The sequence below is a fragment of the Erithacus rubecula genome, assembly GCF_903797595.1.
Source record: "Erithacus rubecula genome assembly, chromosome: 22".
In the NCBI taxonomy this organism is placed as follows: domain Eukaryota; kingdom Metazoa; phylum Chordata; class Aves; order Passeriformes; family Muscicapidae; genus Erithacus; species Erithacus rubecula.
Genome location: NC_136674.1, coordinates 4984311 through 5005587, shown reverse-complemented (window position 1 = coordinate 5005587; position 21277 = coordinate 4984311). Strand labels below are relative to the sequence as shown.

The 21277-nt window shown below is 47.1% G+C and overlaps 1 protein-coding gene across 1 annotated transcript in view; it reads left to right on the top strand.

The window, feature by feature from the left end:
* LRRC75A (leucine rich repeat containing 75A) overlaps positions 1 to 21277 on the top strand; it is a gene marked incomplete at its 3' end in the record, with an annotated part of 48030 nt that overhangs the window by 25449 nt on the left and 1304 nt on the right. The window contains exon 3 of the mRNA XM_079325086.1: positions 9422 to 9534. Coding sequence (XP_079181212.1) covers positions 9422 to 9534 — 113 coding nt within the window. The remainder of the gene's footprint in view (positions 1 to 9421; positions 9535 to 21277) is intronic.

Sequence of the window (21277 nt, the reverse complement as noted above, 5' to 3'; positions counted from 1 at the left end):
GCAGGATTTTTGGGATGCCCCAAAGCCTCTCCCCACATCCCAGGGGGGTTTTTGAGGGTTCACAGTGCTGGGAAATGCAAAAACCTCCCTGCCATCCCCACCCTGCTCCCACTCCTTTTCCATATGAACTGAGCTGGTTTTATATATATATATATATATATATATATATATATTTTTTTTTTTTTTTTTTTTTTTTTTTTTTTTTTTTAATTTCCCTTTCTCTTCCATGCTCCCCTCAGGGCTGTCTATCACCTCAGATTTTATTGCTTTCTCTAATTGCTCCTCTGAAGTCCAAGTGCAATATTACTCCAGGATCATTTGGAACAACTTCCTGAGCTGCTGCAATCCTGCTCATCCCCAGATAAACCCCACTGTACATTGCTTTTCACTGCTTTTCATTCTGGGCTGTCATTTTGGCAGAATTGGGGGGAAAATGTGCAAAAGTGGGTTCCATTCCTTCCCTTTGTTCCTTTTTGCCTTTCACTGCTGCAGTTTCATCAGCTCCTCATTGGGGGTAGTTCAGGGTTTCATTGCTGGGTCCTGGTTTGTGGTGCTGGTGGGATTCCCATGGGTTTGTGGTGGGATTTGTGAGAGCTGAGCAGGAACAAACCCTCTGCTGAGAGCTGGAAATGAACCTGGCTGTGCCCAGGGGAGGTGACACTTCCCTGGGGTGTCCAGCTTTGGCAGACTTGCCTGGAATTAGGGAATTTGGTTTACTTTTATTTTGGGTTTTTTTGTTGTTGTTGGTTGGTTGGTTTTGTTTGTTTTGTTTTGCTTTGGTTTGGGGTTTTTTGTTGGGTTTTCTTTGTTGGTTTTTTGGTGGGGGTTTATTTGTTTATTTTGGTGGGTTGCTTTGTTTTGTTTTGTTTTGTTTAATCCTGAAATTAAAGCAAGTGCCATGCTCAGTGTAGGGTTAATTTGGGGCTCATGGCACCTTCTGGCAGGTCCCCTCTGGTGTCCCTGCCTGTCCCTCTCCCATTTTGCACCAGTTGCTGCCTTTCCCCCTCATTGAGTTTTGTGCTGCTGTCAAACAGAACTCCACAAAATGTTAATTTTGGCCTGGCACTGAGCCCCTGCCATCTGCTGCAGGACCCCTCCAGCTGCCAGAGCATCCCCAAAAGGTGCTGAGAGCCCAAATGCTGCTCAGGGTCTGTGTTCTCACCCTGCCTTGCAGCTCATTGCAGCCACAGCCTGGAATTATTCTGAAAATGCAAATCCATTTTCAATCTCTCTGCAGACCTGGCTTTGGGATTCACTGGGTGGTTTTTTTGTAGCTGGTTTTGGGGTTTTTCAGGTGATGGGGTGAGTTTTCTGAGTAGCATCTCCAAAATGCTCCTTCCTGTGTCAAAGGGAGCTGGATGGGAAGTTCAGTGGGGTTTCTAACAAGCTTTTCTCAAAGTCTAACTTTTTATTGAGAGAAGATTGGTTCTTCTCCTTAGGAACAATCACCAACCCCTGTGTTCACCTCCTGCCTGTGGGATGTTTTGGGGGAATGGTGAATTTAATGGATTTTAATCTTTTCCTACCTCTTGGTCTCCCAGGATTTGCTGGAGAAAAACCCCAGGGGGAAAAGTGGGGCTGGGATGTCAGCAGGAACAATGGGCTGGGCAGAGGGGGAGGGACAGAGAGGAGGAGAAAGGGAAGAAGCAAAGCAGAAAATCATCAGATGACTTCAGCCCCTGGTGACAACATCAAAGGGAAGAGTCCTAAATTCGGATCCCATTAAATGGGGGGAGCAGGGAAAGCAGGAAAAGCTGTTTTGGGGCTGCAGCTGCAGGGTTGGGGTGGGCAGAGCTCTGTCCTGGTTTTTGGGGTTCATCTTCTCTGCACTGGGGCTTCACCCCCTGATTCCTGAGACCTGGGGGTCCCTGGAGTGTTTGGGGTCCCCATTCCCCCTTTGGGGTCCCCATTCCCCATTTGGGGGGATCCCTGGAGTGTTTGGGGTCCCCATTCTCCCTTTGGGGTCCCTGGAGTGTTTGGGGTCCCCATTCCCCATTTGGGGGGATCCCTGGAGTGTTTGAGGTCCCCATTCTCCCTTTGGGGTCCCTGGAGTGTTTGGGGTCCCCATTCTCCCTTTGGGGGGATCCCTGGAGTGTTTGGGGTCCCCATTCTCCCTTTGGGGTCCCTGGAGTGTTTGGGGTCCCCATTCTCCCTTTGGGGGGATCCCTGGAGTGTTTGGGGTCCCCATTCTCCCTTTGGGGTCCCTGGAGTGTTTGGGGTCCCCATTCTCCCTTTGGGGGGATCCCTGGAGTGTTTGGGGTCCCCATTCTCCCTTTGGGGTCCCTGGAGTGTTTGGGGTCCCTGGAGTGTTTGGGGTCCCCATTTCCCGTTTGGGGGGGGGGTCCCTGGAGTGTTTGGGGTCCCCATTCTCCCTTTGGGGGTCCCTGGAGTGTTTGGGGTCCCCATTCCCCCTCTGGGGGTCCCCATTCCCCCTCTGGGATCCCACAGGGTGTGTATCCCTCACCCCTGGGGACATTGTCACCTTTCCTCTCCGTTTTGCTGTCACCCTTTGCAAAGCCCAGGGTCTGTCCCTGGGGATTTGCCTCCTGCTAATTTGGGATAATTGCTTGGATGCACATTAAACCATCGAGGATTTTCTCCCCTGGGGTTCCCAGGGCATGTCTCACTGCTTTATGCCTTTGTTTAACTGGATAATAATTCCATTTATCATCGTGAACGTGGTGGGTTTTTGTCTTTCAACTGTTCGAGGTTTTTTTGCTTAATAATCCAAACTATTATTCTATTGTCCTAGCTGATCACCCAAGACAAAAACAACCCCCAAGGAGGAGGATCTGGAAGGAAATCCCTCATTCTCTTTATTTTTCAGGTGTGAAATAGGTCATGTTTTAAGGTTCATTGTCTGCTGAGCTGCATGAAAAGCAGAATTCTTGGCTGAGGGGTCTCCAAACCAAATATTTGCTGTGCAGGGAATGGTGTTCCCAGGATAAGTGTGGTCTGTGCCTGGACAGCTTCTGGTGCATCACAGCTGCAAATCCTGCAGCATCAGAAAGGGATGTGGCAAGTGTGAGAATTCTAAAAGAACAACAAAAAGGGAGTGGGGAAAAAAAAATTAATTTTTAAGGGATTTGGGAAGGCCAGGGAGTTCTCATATTTAAGATTTGCAGGACAACACTTTGTTTTTTCTTATTTTTTTCTTATTTTGTTCTTTTTAAGATTGATTATGAGTGACAGCAATGTGGGAACTGTGTAATAAAGCCCCCAAAATAAATAAATAAGTAAAACTCCTGTTGCTTCCTGGCAGCCCCCAGACAATGGCTAATTGTTCTAATTTGGGTCACTCCCCTGCTGTGCTGCAGCAGGAATCCTCCACCAAGGCTCTTTAATCATTAATTTGGCCTCTTTTCCACAGTGCTTGGCCCTGGTGCAGCCCCCCAGGGCTCTGCCCATCCCCAGGGATTCATTTTTTTAATGACAACAAATTAATTTGCAATAACATCTTTATCAGCAGGCTCTGCAGAATTTAGGAGCAGCCCTGAAATGTAATTTGGTCCAGTTTGGGGACCCAAATTTTGCCCAGCTGGTGATGCAGTGACTGCAGGGTTATTTATCCCCAGTGGAACCACAGCCCTGCTCATCCCAGGGTTGTTTTTCCTGGTGAAATCCCTCTGATTCCAAGGACAGAAAAGCAGAAAAATCAGGACCAGGGGTGGTGAAAGCAGCAGGTGCTGGGTGATGCCTCAGCCATGGGGTCAGGGTTCCTGCAGGTTTGGCAGGTTTTTGGGGTTTTTTTTGTTTTTTTTTTTTCCCAGGAAATTAGCTTTGATTTGATTTTCTGACACACTGAGAGTGTTACCAGGATTTTCAGAGCATTCACTGATGTTTTGTTTTCACCTGAGAAAGAGCTCTGTACCAAATTCAGCTGCAAATGCGGGATTGGGACACAAATCCCAAACTGTGCCTGTTCCCATTTATCTCTGGGTTTGGGACACAAATCCCAATCCCAACCTGCTCCCATTTATCCCTGAGTTTGGGACACAAATCCTAATTTCAGCCACTGTCTGCTCCCATTTATCTCTGTGTTTGGGACACAAATCCCAAACTGTGCCTGCTCCCATTTATCCTTGGGTTTGGGACACAAATCCCCAAACTGTGCCTGCTCCCATTTATCCCTGAGTTTGGGACACAAATCCCAATCCCAACCTGCTCCCATTTATCCCTGAGTTTGGGACACAAATCCTAATTTCATCCTCTGCCTGCTCCCATTTATCTTTGGGTTTGGGACACAAATCCCAAACTGTGCCTGCTCCCATTTATCCCTGAGTTTGGGACACAAATCCTAATTTCATCCTCTGCCTGCTCCCATTTATCTTTGGGTTTGGGACACAAATCCCAAACTGTGCCTGCTCCCATTTATCTTTGGGTTTGGGACACAAATCCGAAACTGTGCCTGCTCCCATTTGTCTCTGGGTTTGGGACACAAATCCCAATCCCAACCTGCTCCCATTTATCCCTGAGTTTGGGACACAAATCCTAATTTCATCCTCTGCCTGCTCCCATTTATCTCTGTGTTTGGGACACAAATCCCAAACTGTGCCTGCTCCCATTTATCCCTGAGTTTGGGACACAAATCCTAATTTCATCCTCTGCCTGCTCCCATTTATCTTTGGGTTTGGGACACAAATCCCAAACTGTGCCTGCTCCCATTTATCTTTGGGTTTGGGACACAAATCCCAAACTGTGCCTGCTCCCATCTATCCCTGGCTTTGACCAATTCCCATTTCTTCACCCAGAGCAGCAGGACCTGCTCCCATTTTAGGGGGTTCCAGCTCAGCCTGCAGCCCTCCCCTTGTGCTGGAGCAGAGCAGGGGAAGGGGCCCTTTGCAGGGAAATCTCTGCTCCAGCCCTGCTCTGCTCCAGCCAAAAACCAGGAATTGTGCTGGAGCTCTGCCAGCATTGCCTAAAAGCTGCTCCCCTGAGCTGGGCCTTGCAAAGCTGGGCTTTGGGAGCTCCCTGAGCTGAGCCTGGAGCTGCTCAGCAGGGATGGAGGGAAGGAGGAGCTGGGCAGCATTTCTGCTCCTGCCAGCAGCTCATTGTGGTGCCTTGTTGGGCTACCAAAAAACAAGGATTAATGGAATAAAAAATCAGTTTATTTATAACTATTGAAGGGCCTTCAGGTGCATTTAGGGCAGGTGAAGCTCCTGCTCAAGGGCCTACACCCAAAATGGACCACAGGTCATGGGGTTTTTACATTTTATAAGTTTGGTCCATTTGCATATTGAGGGTTAATCTCCCAATTACAGCTTCAGGTGATGGAGTCATTTACCCCAAATTTACTCCCCTCAACTCACTTTTGTTTCCATTTCTTGGGGTCTGAAGCAGTGAGGTGTCCTTGACAGGAATTGTTGTGTCTGCCCAGAATGGAACAACAATGATCCACTGAAGAACTGCAGGGCTACAAATAAATGAAAATATAAAAGCTAAAATCCAAAGGGATGAATGCAGGTGCTGCCCATGGGATTTGTGCTGTGTGTGACCCAGGATTGTGTCCCTGCAGGAGCTGTGGAGGTGCAGTGGGAGCAAACATCCCTTTTGATGGATTTGTGATGGATTTTTGATGGATTTTTTGATTCCAGATGTGGAGCTGCTGGATGTGCAGGAGCTCAGCTGAGGCTCCTCCCCAGCATTTATCAGCTGGATAAATGGGGGAGCTCAGTGCTCAGGAAAAGGGCTCATCCCAACCCTCCTCCTGCCAGCAGCATCACCTGGGAATGCTGAACTCACTCTGTGTGTGTGGGCTATCCCATGTCCCAGCAGTTTTCCTCCCAGAGTTCAAAAAACCAGATTAAAAAATGCACATTCCCACCCCTGTGTGATGTTAGATCTTGTGTGCTGCCTTTCCTGTGTGTTATTTCAGGAGTGTTTGCTGCTGGAATTGGGCTCTGGTGCTGAGAAAATGCAATTTTTCTGCTTGGTTGTTATCTTCTCCATGGAAAGGGAATTCCCAAACCCAGCACTGTGTGGGATTCTGCAGGTTGAGGTTTCCCTGCACTCTGACCACAAAAATCAGATTTTTATTGCCCTTCCATGAGTGATGTGATGCAGAGTGATGGTGGCAGGAAGAGTTTTGGTGTTGATTTTGATGTTGTGGGAAGCCTTTCACCCCTGGGAGCAGCAGGATCTGCCCAGGGGGGTTTGTGGCTTTTTTTTTTCTCTCATTCCTGAGGGTGCTGCTGGTGCTGGAGCAGGGATGTTTTCCCAAGGCAAAGGGAGCATCCCACAGGAATATTTGGCATCATCCCTCCTCCAGGTCAATCCCTTCTCCCATTCCTCAAGGTTCAAACCTCACCAGCACGAGCTGGGCTGGATTTTAATCTGATTTTAATCTGATTTTGAAGCTGATTCCCTTTCCAAACAAGCTCTTGGGCTCATTCCCACCAGGGTGTGATCAGTCAGCTCCAATTATTTCCTGACAGACTTGGACCAGGAACAGGGAAAAGATTTTGTTTGGAGCCCTTGGCACAGCAGAGTCCCTTCTCCTGCACACGAGTTTTTGGGGAGGAATTGCAGAGGTTTGGGTAAAAACCTAAAAAAATGGGAGTTCCTGAAGAACAAAATTAGTGTTTCACCCACAGGAATGAGATGTGCAGAAGGGAGGAGCCCATCCTGTGCCTTAGGAGGGCTCTGAAATGGGAATTTTATTTCTCACTGGGGTTTTTATCTAAAGATTGAATCATGTGCTCCAAATCATGTATTAAACCACCCCAAAAAAAAGTGCCAGGACCTGCAGGGTTTGTTTGGGAGTTGAGCTTGTGAAGAAAAAGGGTTGAAAGGGTTGGGGTGGCTCTGGGAGGATGTGGAGAAAGGATGAAAAAATTCCTTGTGCTGCTGCTGCCTCTTCCCTGGGATCCCTCTGCACCAAGGATGGGCTGAATTCTGAATTTATCCTTTGGCCTGAATCCTTCAGGAATTGGATGGGAAGTTCAGATCTTCCCTTGGCCATCTGCAGGTCTGGGAGCTGCTTGAGGAAAAGAAAAACCTCTCATTGAAAAGGCAAAATGGCACATCTGAACCAGCAGCTTTTATTTTATTTTTAATTTTTATTTTACTTTCTCAGCTTCTTCTCCACATTCCTCATGTGAATCATTTCACTTCCCCAGCAGCTCAGCTGGGATAAGGCTGGAGAACAGCTTGAATTGTCTCTTCCAGGGTTATTTTGGAGGCTGCTGCAATGCTGAAAAATAAAAAATAAAGACAAAAAAGCTGCTGGCACCTGGCAGCTCACTGTGGGTAAAAAATAAATAAAATAAAAATATAGGGAGGTGTCAAAATCTCTTGTGTTTTCTTCTCACGTTGGGGTTGGTGCTTCCACAGCCAGGAAGGTGCTGCTGGCAAAACTTCCCAAAATATATTTTGCTTCCCAAACTATTTTGAGGTTCTGATTAAGGAATTGTTGCTTTTCCAGTGGGAAACACGAGGTTAAATCTTATTATTCTTAATTTTCTCAGTGTTAATTGCACAGGGCTGGTTCTTGCCACAGGGCCTGCAGTGGGAGAGGAGCTGTGGGGATGCCTGAGGAGTGGAATTTGTGGGATTAAAATCCTGATTTTGGGATCAGCATGGTGGTGAATGAGGTGATGGAAATGAAGGTTGAAATGTGCTCCTACAAACCCAGATTTCCTGGGAATCACAGGTGGGAGGTGGCTCCTATCCCAGGGTTTTCCATGCCCTAAATCTGGAATTTTTACCCAAATCCTCTGCCCTCAGTGCAGATGGAGCTGGGCAAGAACCACCCTGGAATTATCAGTGGAAAATCACCTGGAAAATCAGTTTGTGATGAATGGGAACCACCTGGATTTGTGTGTCAATTTATATCAGTGCTTCATTCTTAGAGTGGAGTCAAACCCCACAAATCCTGAGTGATATTTTTGTCCCAGCCACCTGCAGAGATCTCCTGGCTGTGTGGTTGTTGTGTTTTTTGGGTTTTTGTTTTTTTTTTTCATCCTAAGAAAACCTGCTGTAATTGTTTCCCTGCACACCCCCAAGTGATTTGTCCAAATCCCAGTTGCTCCCTGGTAATTCAATATTTATGATGTCTTTATAAGGCTGTTCCCACTCCACTGATGCAGAGGTGAGGGGGAGAATAAATTGAATAAATTGCATAAATTGCATAAATTAGGCTGCAAAACCTGAGCTCTCAGGGGGGTGTGAAGGCAGCAATAATTGGCTGTCCAGGCAGAGCAGATGCAGCACTTTCCTCAGAATTCCTGCCTGAATTTCCCCAGAAAATCCTGAGCCATCCCTGAGCAGCTCAGGCTGTTTATCTAATTTTCTCTATGTTTCTCTAATTCCTGTGTCTTCCTAATGATGCAGCAGGTGAAATCCAGGCAGGCAGCACAAATTGTCACATCTTGGATGGGTTTTTTATCATTATTGATCTTCCAGTCAGGTTCATCTCTGCCTGTGACCTTTCAGAGAGGGTGAATTATTGAATGAATTATTTGAATTTTTGCAGATTGTGTGTATGAAAATCCTGAAGCGTGAGTGAGCAGTCTGGACACTGAGGATTGGGTTTTATTTTATTTTTAGGACCTAAAATTTCTAGACACAAATCCTTAGAAACTTTCAGAGCTCAAGTTTTCCAAGCCAGCATCCCTTGGGGTGGAAATTTGAGTCAAAATCAAGGAGACACTGTGTTTCTTCATGTTTTTATTTCTCCTAACAATTCAATGCAGTGAGATTTTGGTGAGATTTTCTCTTCCCAAGACTCCATCAGCTCACAGAACAGTTTTTTGGTGGTAATGAATGGGTAATTTAACCAAATTTAATTAATCTCTGCCAAATTTTAGTGCTGAAAGCTGTTGCGTGGTGTCAAGTGGTATCATTATCATAACAATGATAATGATAGTAGCAAATTATTATTATTATTATTATTAAGAACAAGAACAATAAGAAGGAAAGAGAAAAAGAAGATGAAGAAGGAAGGAGAACAAGAGGAGGAAGAAAAAGAAGAAGAACAAGAACAAGAAGGAAGAAGAAGAAGAAAGGAGATGAATAAGAAGAAAGAAGAAGAAAAAGGAAGAAGAATGAGAAGGAGAAGAAGAAGAAGAAGAAGGGAGAAGAAAGAATAAGAATAAGAATAAGAATAAGAATAAGAATAAGAATAAGAATAAGAATAAGAATAAGAATAAGAATTAGTTCTGCAGAATCTCAGCAATCTGAGAGTTTTTTTCCCCTTTCCAGACAGTTTTGGGTCCCTTTGTTCTTCCCAGCTCCCAGCTGGAGCCTCCAGGCTCAGAGCATCCTTTGGGTGGGATGGCAGCACTGCAGAGCCCCCACCCTGATGCTTTTGGTGTTTTTGCAGGAAGGAGCCTCCCTCAGAGGCTCACCCTGATGCTTTTGGTGTTTTTGCAGGAAGGAGCTCCCTCAGAGGCTCACCCTGATGTTTTTGGTGTTTTTGCAGGAAGGAGACTCCCTGGGGGCCATGGAGAAGCTCTGCAGGCAGCTCACCTACCACCTGAGCCCCCACTCGCAGTGGAGACGCCAGGGCATGGTCAAGAGGAAACCTCAGTCCTGGTGAGTCCTGCAGGGTCACTGTCCCCAGGGTGGCCTTGCCACCCCCAGGGTGACACCACTGGGGACAGTGAGGGTTTGCCATGGTGCGTCTGGGAAATCCGGGAGCTGCCTGTTGCTCCCTGCATCTTCCACTGGGATGGAGGGAAGGGAGCTGGGGTGTCCCAAACTCCAGAGTCCTCTCTCCTCTCCAGTCTCACCAGCATTTCCCCCATTTGTGGTTCCTTTTGCTCCCCCAGAGGTGTTTTCCTTTATTTTCGTCTTCCTTCCCCTTCCTTCCTTCCCCTGCTGCAGAGGAGAGCAGAACTTCAGTGCCCAGGGAGGAGGAATGCTCTGGAAAACCTGAGCCATCCATCCTCCAAACATCCCTTACCTCCCAAATTGCTCCCTGCTCCTAATTAGCTGCTAATTAATGTACAGGCACTGTCACCATGCACATCGTGGCTTGCAGTTTACACAGAAGGAATTTTGTTGTTAAAAATAGGGAAAAAATAACCCAAATCCCCTCCTCATGCAGCTCCTCAGCAAAGCTTTCCCATCTGTGTCACCCTGGATCCACAGAGCTGAGAAACCTGTGGATGATGGGAATAGAAAGGGCTGCTTGTTTTCTGCTTGTTTACCTTGTGTTGGGCATTATAAATTTATTATTTTTGTTTAAAGAAGCGAGAAAGAGAAATGAACTGCAATCTGGGAGAGTCAGGATTTGTGTCCAGGTGCTGGCTTGTGGTCCCAGGAGAGATTTGGTTGCAGTTGAGCTGTAGTGGGAATTAATCCAATAAAATTTTAAAAATAATTTTTAAAATTCAATAAAATTAATTCCCAATAAATAAAAAACTGGGATGTGTAAGGAAAGGGGAGGAACGTGGTCACAGGAGGAAAAATAAAACACAAGGAAATAAAGGATTGAGTGGTCAAATAGGATTAGGAGCACATCTCCCTTACAAAGTGCTGTCCTGAGAGACCAAAACGTGGAGAAATTATTTCATCAGCAGCATTACCCACGGTTTTGGTGGTTTTTTAGGTGTATTGGTGGCTGGAATTTGCAGTTTGCAGTAAAGCAGCAGAAACTGGGGCAGTGTTGGAGCTCCCAGGCTGTAATGACCAGCAGCTAATTACCCTGGCAGGATTTCCTCTTAATTAGAAAAGGAAATGCTCCCCCCTTGTCACCCCATCAGGGCATTGTTCAAGTCCCACTGATGCTGCATCATGGAGCCTTTTACAGCCCCAAAATCACTCCAAATCCTTGAAAATGAAACAAAACCAAAACCCAAACGAGCCCTGCTTTGTTTCCCTGTGTGTTTAATTCCCAATCCCTGTCCTTAATCCCCAGGCTGGGATGAGCAGCAGTGTAAAGGTTTTATCTGCAGCCAGGAAACAGCTGAGGTTTCCCAGGGTTATAGGGGCAGGGATGAGGTTTTGGGGTGAGGTTTTGGGGTGAGGTTTTGGCTGAAGTGATCTCAGGGCTGCCAGCACTGGGCTCTGGCTGCTGCCTCTGCCCCAGCCAGGCTTTGGAGGGAAGGATTTTCCAGGATTTCTGTTTGGATGCTCTTTTAGGAGGTGGCTGTGGTTTGCTGGAAGGTGAACTTGGTATTTTGCTAAGTCTAAATGCCATAAAGCACCTAAATTCGTGGGGTTTTTTAAACTCTGCTGCTGCTCTGCAATAAGCAGAGAAATCCCCAAAATGAAGCCTGAGCCAGTGTGGCACTTTCTGCACTTTCTAAACCCCTTTCTTTTTTTCTTTTTTTTTTTTTTTTTTTTTTTTGCCAGCTCCCAGCCCTCACCTGTGCAAATCCCCCAGTGCTGGCACCTGGAAAAGAGCCAGGAGCTGATTCTTTTCTCACTTTTGGTTTTCCTGAGCTCCTGCCCATTTTTTTCTCTGCCATTTGTCCTTTCTGCTGATGACACCTGGGATTCAGCCTGAACTCCTTCCAGCCTCTGATGTGAAATCATCAGAAATAACCTTGAAAATAGCAGGAAAATTAAGAATTTGGGGCAGGTTTTGGAAAAGTGGAGGCTCTGTGAGGCTGTGACAGATTTAACCCCTGGTTACCCGAGGGTTGGATGTGACATTTGGCTTCCAGGTGCAGAGACCTGTTAGAACTGAAGGTGTTTGAATTTAGGGATGAATTTTCAGAGGTTGAGCAGCCTCATTTTGATGGCAGCAATTATCTTTTCCCACCCCACTCCTGATTTCATCAGGGGCACAAAACATGGAATTCTGCCTACTGGGCTTTCATGTTGGCACTGCCTGCTTGCATTGCTTTACAGAGGGGGAAAAATAGTTTAAAAATGAGTTTTTGTGGTGGGAGAAGCCCTTTGGAAAACAGAGAGGGAATGTTTGTGGCTGGGAATCCTCCTCTGCTGTGGCAGCTGGTGGGTGAGAGAGAGAAGTTGGAGCTCCTGCAACAAAGGGAGCCTTGAGAGCCTCCAGCACAAATCCAGGAGTGGGAGGGGGCTGGAGCAGGACCTGCAGGGTTTCCTGGCCACTGAAATCCCATTTTTCTGTGTGTGAGTGTGCAGAGAGCAGGAATGTGGGAGCTGGAGCCTGTGGGGTGTGTGTGTGGGTGATCCCTTCCCCCTGTGCCCATGGGGTGTCATCCCAAGCAGCAGAGAGGACACAGGGTGCCACAAATCCTCAGAACTCACAGATTTGGGGTGATGCTGGAGTTTCCCACTTTTGGCAGTGGGATTCCCAAATTCTCAGCTCTTTGCAGGATGGCCTGAGGCTGTGGGTGTGGAGAGAGCTCTGGTGGTTCTGCAGGTTGGGAAGCAGTGCCAGGTTTAGGGTCAGCCCAGGTTTAGGGTCAGAGCTGCTCCTGACCAGGCTGGATCTGCTGGGTTTTGCTGGCCAAAGCTCAGTGTGGTCACTCAAATCCTTGTCCTCAGGAGATAAATTCCTGCTTTGGTGCTCAGTTCATCCCCAGGATGGGCACTGAACTCCAGCTCCTGTCTGTGGGTGTTAAAGGACTGTTCCCCCTCTGTTCCTGCAGCACAGAAAGATTTGATTAATTAGTCTCTTATTCCTGTTAATTGCCCCAAGAGCCACCTCTGAGCACGTCCTACCCTACTTTTGTGATTGAGAGCTGGAAATTCAAATTTAATCTCTGTTTACTCCTGAAATTCAGCATTTAAATCCCAGCCTGGCCAGAGGTTTTTCTCTAGAAATGTTGAATAGCCACCAAAAATATCCTGCAAGGTGTGTCTGTCCTTGTCACCAGCTTGGCTGTGCTGGAGGGGGTCCCCAGGCAGCAGAGATGTTTGGTGCAGTGGGAAATCCCTTTGGGAAACTGGGAATGGGCAGGGTTAACCACAGGCACTGAGTAATTCTCTCTAATAAATGTCTTAATGTGATGGGAAGGCCTGGAGTGACACAGAAATTAAGATTTTTTTGGGGAGAGAGAATGGAAAGCCTTTGGGAGACACCTTTGTTTTGGTGGGGTTCACACAGGGCTCAGCCAGCTCAATAAATTGGGAATATTTTCTGTGCTTTGGCAGGAATATTTGGGAAATTGTGGTGCTGAAGAGCAGGAGGAAGCTGGTCCCAGCAGGGCTGCTGGGATTTGGCTTTTTCCTACAAATGAGGAGATTTGTTGGGGTTCCCAAAGAGGAAAAAAAAATGAATTTTTTGAGGTACCAATAAGGAGTTGGGAGAAGCAGTTGGATGTAATTCCATCCCAGGGATGCCCTTTCCATCACCTCTGTCCTCTCTCTCCTCCATGGCCATGGGGCATCTCCTCCATCTGCCAGTCTGGGGCTCTTTGGGTTTTTTATAGCTGCTCAAGATGTGACTTTTCTCTTTCCCTTATGCTGGGCTGGGAACAAACCCTGATTTGCCCTGTCAGTCTCTGTGTTCCCAGCTCCCTGCTCACTCTGGGCTGTGTCCCTTGAGCTGATTCCCTCTGGCACCTGCCTGGCTGCAGGCTCAGCCCCTGCTGTGCTCTCTGATGGGCTGGGTGACTCACAAACTGCTCCTCTGCTCTGTGGAAAATCCATTTTCCAAGATATTCCAAGATATCTTGGGCTGGTCTTTTACATGTGCCTGGCTGGGATTTGGGATTTTTTGTGGAACCCCAGTTGATGGGTTGGGTGGGGTGGGCAGGTTAAACCTGGGGTTAAATGTGCCCAAGCTGCTTCCCAGAAAAAAGGCAAAATCCCAACCCTCTGAAGCTGGGATGGAGCTCCTTGTTATGTAGAAATTCCAATGAATCTCTTCTCCAAAAATACTGTTGGATGTGCAAATATCCCTCTGGCAGCCCCAGGGTTTTGTGACTGTGCAAAAAGCAAAAACTGTGGTGAAATGCTTTGTCCTGATGGGAATGGGGTGTGATGTTGGAGGGGAGAGGAGGAACAAGGCCAGGAATCACCCAGCACAGGCTGAGTGGGAAGAAGGGAAGGATTCCATCCAGCTGGAGATGCATGTCTTGAATGAGAGAGGAATAAAAGGAAAAAAAAAAAAAAAGAAAGCTGTGTCATTTTAAAGTCGATAATGCACAGCAATAAGGGGCTTTGGTGTTAAAAAATTCTCTTTTCAGGCTGGTGGGGTGTAAATTCAGGGTGTCAGGGTGTAAATTCAGGTCAGGGTGATCCTGGGTTGCACTTTATCCCTGGATTGGTGTCAGGCAGGGAGGGATGGACCTGCCAGTGCACAGGGATGTCCTGAGCTGCTCCCAGCTCAGCAGCCTGAGTGTGTCAATGTCACAGCAAAACAGAGGCTGAAAACAAACCCAAGGAATTCCTTTTCCACCCAGTTCTCCCTGCTGGCTGATGCTGAAGGGCCCAAAAGAATTCAGGAGAGGCCACCAAACACCACAGCTCGGGCTCCAGAGGCTGAAAAGGAAAATGCTGTGATGCTTCTTGTTGAAGTGAAAGAGTCAGAGCCTTTTGGCATGATGGAAATGGGGCTAAACTGTGAGCAGATGGAATGGGAGGAAAGGTGGAATGCTGCAAATCTGGGGGAGGGAAGATTTGTGAGTTGAGAAATCATTCTGCAACGTGTGGCTTGTGGCAGTTAAAGGAGCTGCCACCATCCTGGGGTCACCAAGGCTTGAAAAACCTTCTGAGATCAAATCCACCACTCAGCCAAGCTCTCCAATCTTTTAAATGCCTCCAGGTATCTCTAAATAACTCCAGGGAGTTTTTGTTGATGATATTCTGGGGAAATCTGTTTTTGTTGCTGTGCTGGTTGGAGTGGGAGCTGCAGGATCTGAGCAAACCACCCCAAGCAGGTGCTGAAATCCCTCCTAGCCTCTGGGAGCTCTTTGGCCACCAGAGCAGCAGGTTTGGGGTGGAAATTCATTCTTTTTCCAGCTGAGTTTGGCTGGGGCAGAGGTTATCCCTGGCACACCTTGCCCATTACCCAAAACCTGCACTGGAAGCTGCTGGAGCTGAGCTGTGAATAATTCATTTTCTCTGAAATGCCACCCGGGTTGGTGGCACAGGGCTGGCACGTGGGAAGGATTTCAGGTTTGCCAGGTGTAAAATGAGCCCTTGCCCTGCTCCTTGTCTGGGCTGCCCCAGAATTGAGAACAATTGACCCAAACTGCAGAGCACCATCCCCCACACTGATGGACACTGACCCTGACAAAGGCTTGCATTGCTTTTGCTGCTCCTGCCAGTCAGAAATGCTGGAAAATAAATCAAAACCAACCTGAGGCTGGGATGAGGTGATGCAGAGCAGCAGGACACCCCTCCCCACTGACTTTCACTGCAGCCTTATAAATTTTGGGGTTTAAGGCACTACCTGGGATTTCAAATCTGGATTTCAAGCCACCCTCATCCTCCTCTTTCCTCTCTCCTGCAGCTGAATCAGTGAATTGTTGATTTTCCTCCCCTCCCACCTCCTTGCACTTGGGTGCTTGTGCCTCCTTAAATGTCTTTTAGTCCAGTGCTTAATTAGAAAAGGCTTTTGATAGAAAAGTGTGGGGTTGTAATTTTTTTTTTTTTCATAATAATTACTCTTCTGCTTCTGGGCAGAGTGGAAATGAGATTTTCCATGGACACATGGTGGGGATTATTTAAATCCATCCCCACCACTCAGGCTGCAGAGCCAGGAACCAACCGGTAGAAATTGTTATTAAACGAGGAATCAGCTGGGAAAATAATTCATTTCACCAGCTTGGAAACCATCCAGACACTCTGTGATGATTTGTCTTGTCTCAAACAGCCACTGACTCCTTTTTTTTTTAGGTGGTGAGGGGCAATTTGGTGCCTGGATGCTGCTGCATGGGGGAAAGGCATCACTGCTCCATTTAAGCCCAGCCTGGCTGTCACCCCGGGCTGTGTTTCCCAATTAAGACAATCAAGCTGGATGATGCAGCTTTGATTGGCTCTCTTTACATGGATTTGATTTCTCCAGCCCCTTCAGGCAGTGAGTGAAGGTGTTCAGTGAGCTCATCCATCACTTGGACTCCCCAGTTCCCACCTCCTGCTGCTGCTGCTCCTCTCTTTGGTTGGAAATTTGGCTTTAAATTAATGTTGCAGATGGGGACAGTGACAGCAGGGGCTGTGCCATCCCCAGGGGTTTTGAATGTCCCCTGAGAGCCCCCATGGGTGACACAAACTGAGCTCAGCCCCTTCCACCCCGACCCTTCATCCTCACACACCCCCCAGCTCCTGGGAGATGGGATGGAGGAAAAAAAAAAACTAATAAACCATTCTGGAGCATAAAGCACAGAAGGTTCTTTTGCATCTCAAAAGGAGCTTTCTGCACCTCCAGGAAAAGGCCCAAAATCCCTGGACACCTTTGGGCTTTGCCAGGCTGTGTTTTGACACATCCCAGTGCCAAAGGAGGCAGCCCCAGGGCTGATTCCTTTTGTCCAGCCCAGGGTGGCAATTGCAATTGTGTTCTTGAAGGAGTTTGGCTTTCCCTTTGTCCAGATTGGGGAGCTGGGGGTTTTTTTTGGGATGAATTCACCCTCCTGTGCTCTGGGGAATGAGGATTATCCCCTGGCCCATCTGGAGCCAGATCTCTGCTGCACCCCCTGCTTTAATCAGCTGGGCCCTCTCAAATGGGGCTCATTATCCCAAATATGATAAGCTGGAGATTTGGAGGGGAAAAAAAAAAATAAAAGTATGTGTTGACATAATATGGACAAATTACTTGGGAAGATTTGTTGTTGGGCTGATCTTTCCCACAGTGACACAAACCCTCATCACGGGTGGGTGCAGAGAAAAAGGCAAAATGTTTCCATTTGGAGCTGAGAAGCAAAGCCAGGGAAAATCCAGGGAAGGTTTTTGTGGTTTTCCTGCTTGTCCAGCAGAATTTGGAGGAGCTGGGCAGTGTTTGGCTGCTCAGAGCAGAGCATCACATCCCTGCTGTTATCCCCCACCTCTGCTCCCTGCTCTGCTTTCATCTTTGGGGCAGCTGGAGGCTGGAATCCCCCCAGCAGCAGGGAAATAACCTGCCAGGAGCAGTGGAGTGCTGGGGGAGCAGGGGGTTTGCTTTGGGCAGCTCCAGCTGATCCTCCTGGCCTGGATTTTTCCCTTTGTTTGGCTTTTCAGGAGTGGCTGCAGCCTCTTTGTGCTGTCTCTGGGCTCAGGGAAGGCACCTTAAAATGAAATAACTGCACCAAAAACTGTGCCTGGCAGGAAAAGCAACCCAAAGGATGCCAAAAATTCAGTTTCAACCTCTGCTGCTGCTACAGAGAGGGGCACTGAGAAACCCTCTCATTGGAGAAGATGAAAAAATCACCCAAAATTCCCATTTTGGGGAAGGGAAGCAGCAGTGGGTCAGGTTGTATCCTGTTCTTGCTCACTGAGGGTACAATGGTGGCTCTGTTCTGCTGGGCTCAGGGGGACCCAGAATTTGGTGTTAATGTGAAGCAGATGCATCCCAGAGCTGGAATTTCCAGCACCAGGAGCAGCCCCACCCTGCTCAGAGCTCCTTATCCTGAGGCTCCCTAATCCCAGACATCCCATCCCAAATTTTGCCCCTGCAGGGGAAGAGAATGGCCACAGGGACAGGGATTGCTGCTGTGTTGAAAACCAGGTGAAACAAAGCTTTTGTGGCTCCATGGATGTGCAAATTCTGATTAAAACCTGGCCAAAAATCAGGTGAGAGGCTCTTGGCTGCCCATCTCCTCCTCCTCTGCCTGTGCAGCTCCTCCAGCACAAATCCCTGCATGTTTTTTGGGATATTCTGTGCTTTCTGACCCCCTGGATGGGGTTGGAGTCCACCAGCCCCACATGGGACATCACAAATCCATCCCAGGGGTCCCCGTCCCCCCAAAAAATCAACTGTACCCACCATCAGGAGCTGGAATTTTCCCTTGGATCCATCCCTGAGCATGGCAGGATCCCTGGTGGGCTTCACTTTGGACACCAGAGATGTTGGGATTTTGGTGGGAAGGGCAGGAATAGGGACCTGCCAAGGATTAGGTGGAAAAATAGGGGGAAAAAAAATCTCTTTTCAGGGAGGGAGAGGGACAGGCAGGACCCTGGGAGCTGGGCTGGCAGCTCCTCTCGTGCTCTGGCTCTCATCAGAGCAAGAGGGGACCTCAGCCTCCCTAAACTCTTCCAAATGTGATCTGTGCTCCAATAAAATAAACATTTTGGGGAAAGCCAAGCCCCAGGCACTCATTTTGGCAGCTGATCACTCCCTAATTGCAGGAAGAGTTGGGAGAGGGGAGTTTTTTGGGTTTTTTTTTTGGTTTTTTTTTTTTCTTTCTTCGTTTCTTTGGGTTGGTTTCTGATGAGAAAATTGGGCTGGAGGAGCAGAGTTGAAACTTCTCTCCCCACCCCCAAAAAACCCTGGGGTTTTCCCCTTTGTATGAAAGGAATTCAGCTGATTTCAAGGAACAGGAAACACAAACAGCCTCTGCTGAGTGTGAACCTCAAACCCTCAGCGAGGGGCTGGATTCAGGGAATTCTCCCCTGATTTTTCCTGGATTTTTTTATTGTTTGGCAGCACCAGGGGCAGATTTGAGGGGCTGGGAGAGGATTTTGGTGGGCAGAGGTGAATGGGAGCTGTTGCTTCTCGAGCCTGGGTGTTTCCCCCATCCCAAAACTCCTCGGGCTCTGGAATGGGATGGGGATAATTAACAGAGATAATTAACACCAGCCCCAATTTCCAGCTGCAAATAGACACGACGTGGCAAAACCCAGTTTGTGGTGAGGAGACAGAGCAGGAGCAGCCACACCCTCCCCTCATTTTTGGGGTCACATCCAGCCTGTTAATGGGGTCATTCCTTCCAAAAATCAAACAAAGCAGCAATAAAACCCAAGGGAAAGGCTGGAATTGCAGATTTAGGGAAACCTCCATCCTGCTTTTCCAGAAAAGTGCTGGAGTCCTGGCCAGCACTGCTGTTCTCCATCCCTCTCCCTTTTCTTTTTCCTCCTCTTCTTTCACTTTTTAAAACCATGTTGGCAGCCAGTTGTGTGTTTTTATGAGCAAATTATTGGGAATTTCTTTTCTGTGGCCTCTTCCCTTCAGACATTTAAGGCTGCAAATGGATTTAAAGGTCCTTTTCCTTCCTCCCTCCCTAGTGAGGAGTTGCTCATGTAAATCCAATATGATTTTTGTATTCCCCAATCATAAAAATCCCTTTCCAAAAGCCTTTCCAGCTCTTGTTTTTCCCCTCCTGTGTTAGAATTTGAAGAAAATGCTGTTTGTTTCATGGCAAACTCTCATTTATTGTAACACAAATCCTTATTTTGGGGCCAATTCTCTTCCAGGGAGTCATTTTCAGAAGCAACGAGCCCAACATGTTGTTTTCCTTTGGATTTCTGATTGTTTTTCTCTGGGCATTTGTGCAAATTGCCTCTCCTGCAAATCCAGGTTCTATCAGCTGCAGCTCCTTATTGCACTGGAGTAGAGTTTGCTGGAAAAATTCCAACAGTTTCTGTATAAAAACAGAGGTTTGGGAGCAAATGGTATTGTAGGGAAGATGATATAAATACATTTTATTTTGGGGAGGATGGGGTTGGAAAGTGAAGCTCTCCAACAGCAGGAAATTTACTTTTTTTTTTTTACTCCCCAACTAAATTAAATAGAGTTATAATTATAGCAAAGCATTTTAATGACTCCCAAATGCTTATTTTTAGCATTTTGTTTAGCAGGAAATAAAAACAAATTGAGGGGGGGGAAAAATGATGGTTCTGGAACAGAGCAAGAACTTTTCATTTCCCTCCCCATCCCAGTGCTGGAGCTGCAAATGAGCTGCTTAATTGGAGATATTGATCAGTTCAGGAGAACAGAAATCAATTTTGTGAGCAGCTTGTGGCTTTGAGAAGAGCCATTGGGTCCCTTTGCTGGATGGGACACTGAAAAAAAAAAAAACAAAACAAAATTAATGTCCCTTACTCAAAATTATCCCTGTTTTTGCAGCATTTCTTTGTATTCCTTCCTTTTCCAAATCTCCATTCCAGTGTTTGGCTGCCATCATTTGGAGCAGGGATTTTGAAAAAGTACTTTAATACCAATCCTTGCTACCACCATTATTTCAGGACAAATCTTTTATCTCAGGATTTTACCTTTTGGGGTTTTTTTTTTTTTTTGGGTGATTCATTACATCCAATAACGTTTCTCTGACATTTTTGTAAACAGTTTTCTCACCAGGTGTCTCTGTGAATTCCTGGCTGTAATTCCTCACTCTCTGGGGCTGCCTCTTCATTTTCCCTGAGCTGTTCCCTTGCCCTGTAAGGAATTGGGCTGAGCATCCCAATTTTCCTTCAGCATCCCAATTTCCCTTCAGAGCACCACACATGTCACCATTTGTGCAGTGCTTGAGAGCAGTGCCATGAATTTAAAGCAGGAGGAAACCCCTTTCTTTTCCTTCCCTTTGATCTAAACATCAATATTCCTGTTTATGACAACATTTTCTGATCTGATTCCATGGGAGAGAGCTTTTAGCTCAGCGTGAGTGTGGATAAATCAGCATCCTGCCAATGTGTGAGCTTAGTGAAGGGCTCTGTTCCAAATCCTGGTGTTATATTGGGCAAAACCCCAGCTGGGGGGGAAAAAAAAAATCAGTGTTTTCCCAATGGAGCAGCCTTGTAAAATGTGAGGATGAAACCAAGTGGTGTAACTGATCCCCCACTAAAGCTCAGAGGGATTTGTTTAATGGTTACAGTTTTCCTCCTGAGGTTTGGGGCTGTTCTGTGGCCAAATTTCATGGCAGGGCTGGGAGTTTTTCCAGCTGTTTGTTCACAGAAAATCCCCCCCTTATTTCCAAGGGCTGGCTCAGAACAGCCACAGGATGAAATCCTGTTTGGGGTTTGTTTGGTTGGTTCCCCAGGACAGGAGGGCAAAGCCTCCCCCAGAGCCAGCCCAGGGTCACTCTGACCCAGGGATTCAGGAGATGTTTTTACTCATCAGCAGGGTGAAAAGGCAGCTTGTACCAGAGAATCAATCTGTTCCACTGGCTGTCAGCTAAATCCCTCTCAGGGGAGCAGGATAGAATCCCAGGGAAAAATCCCCTTTTCCTGGCTGCATGCTCCAAGGGGAAAAAAAAAAAATAAAAGTGCAGCAATACTGAGAGCAGCTGAAAACAAACAAACAAACAAACAAACAAAAAACACAAAAATACCTCCCCCCAAAAAAGCTGTCCTGAAGCTGTCTCCATTCCCCCTTTATTATCTCTTTAATTTTGCTTATTTAAAGCCACCAAACATCCCACAATAAATTACAGGGAAAAAAATGGATAAAACCAGGATCAAGCCCTGGTTCTGTTAAATGGTTAGCACTGATTCACTGGGGCACTCTGTGCTTTATTTGGGACTGAAATGCTGCTCTGGTGCTCAAAGACTG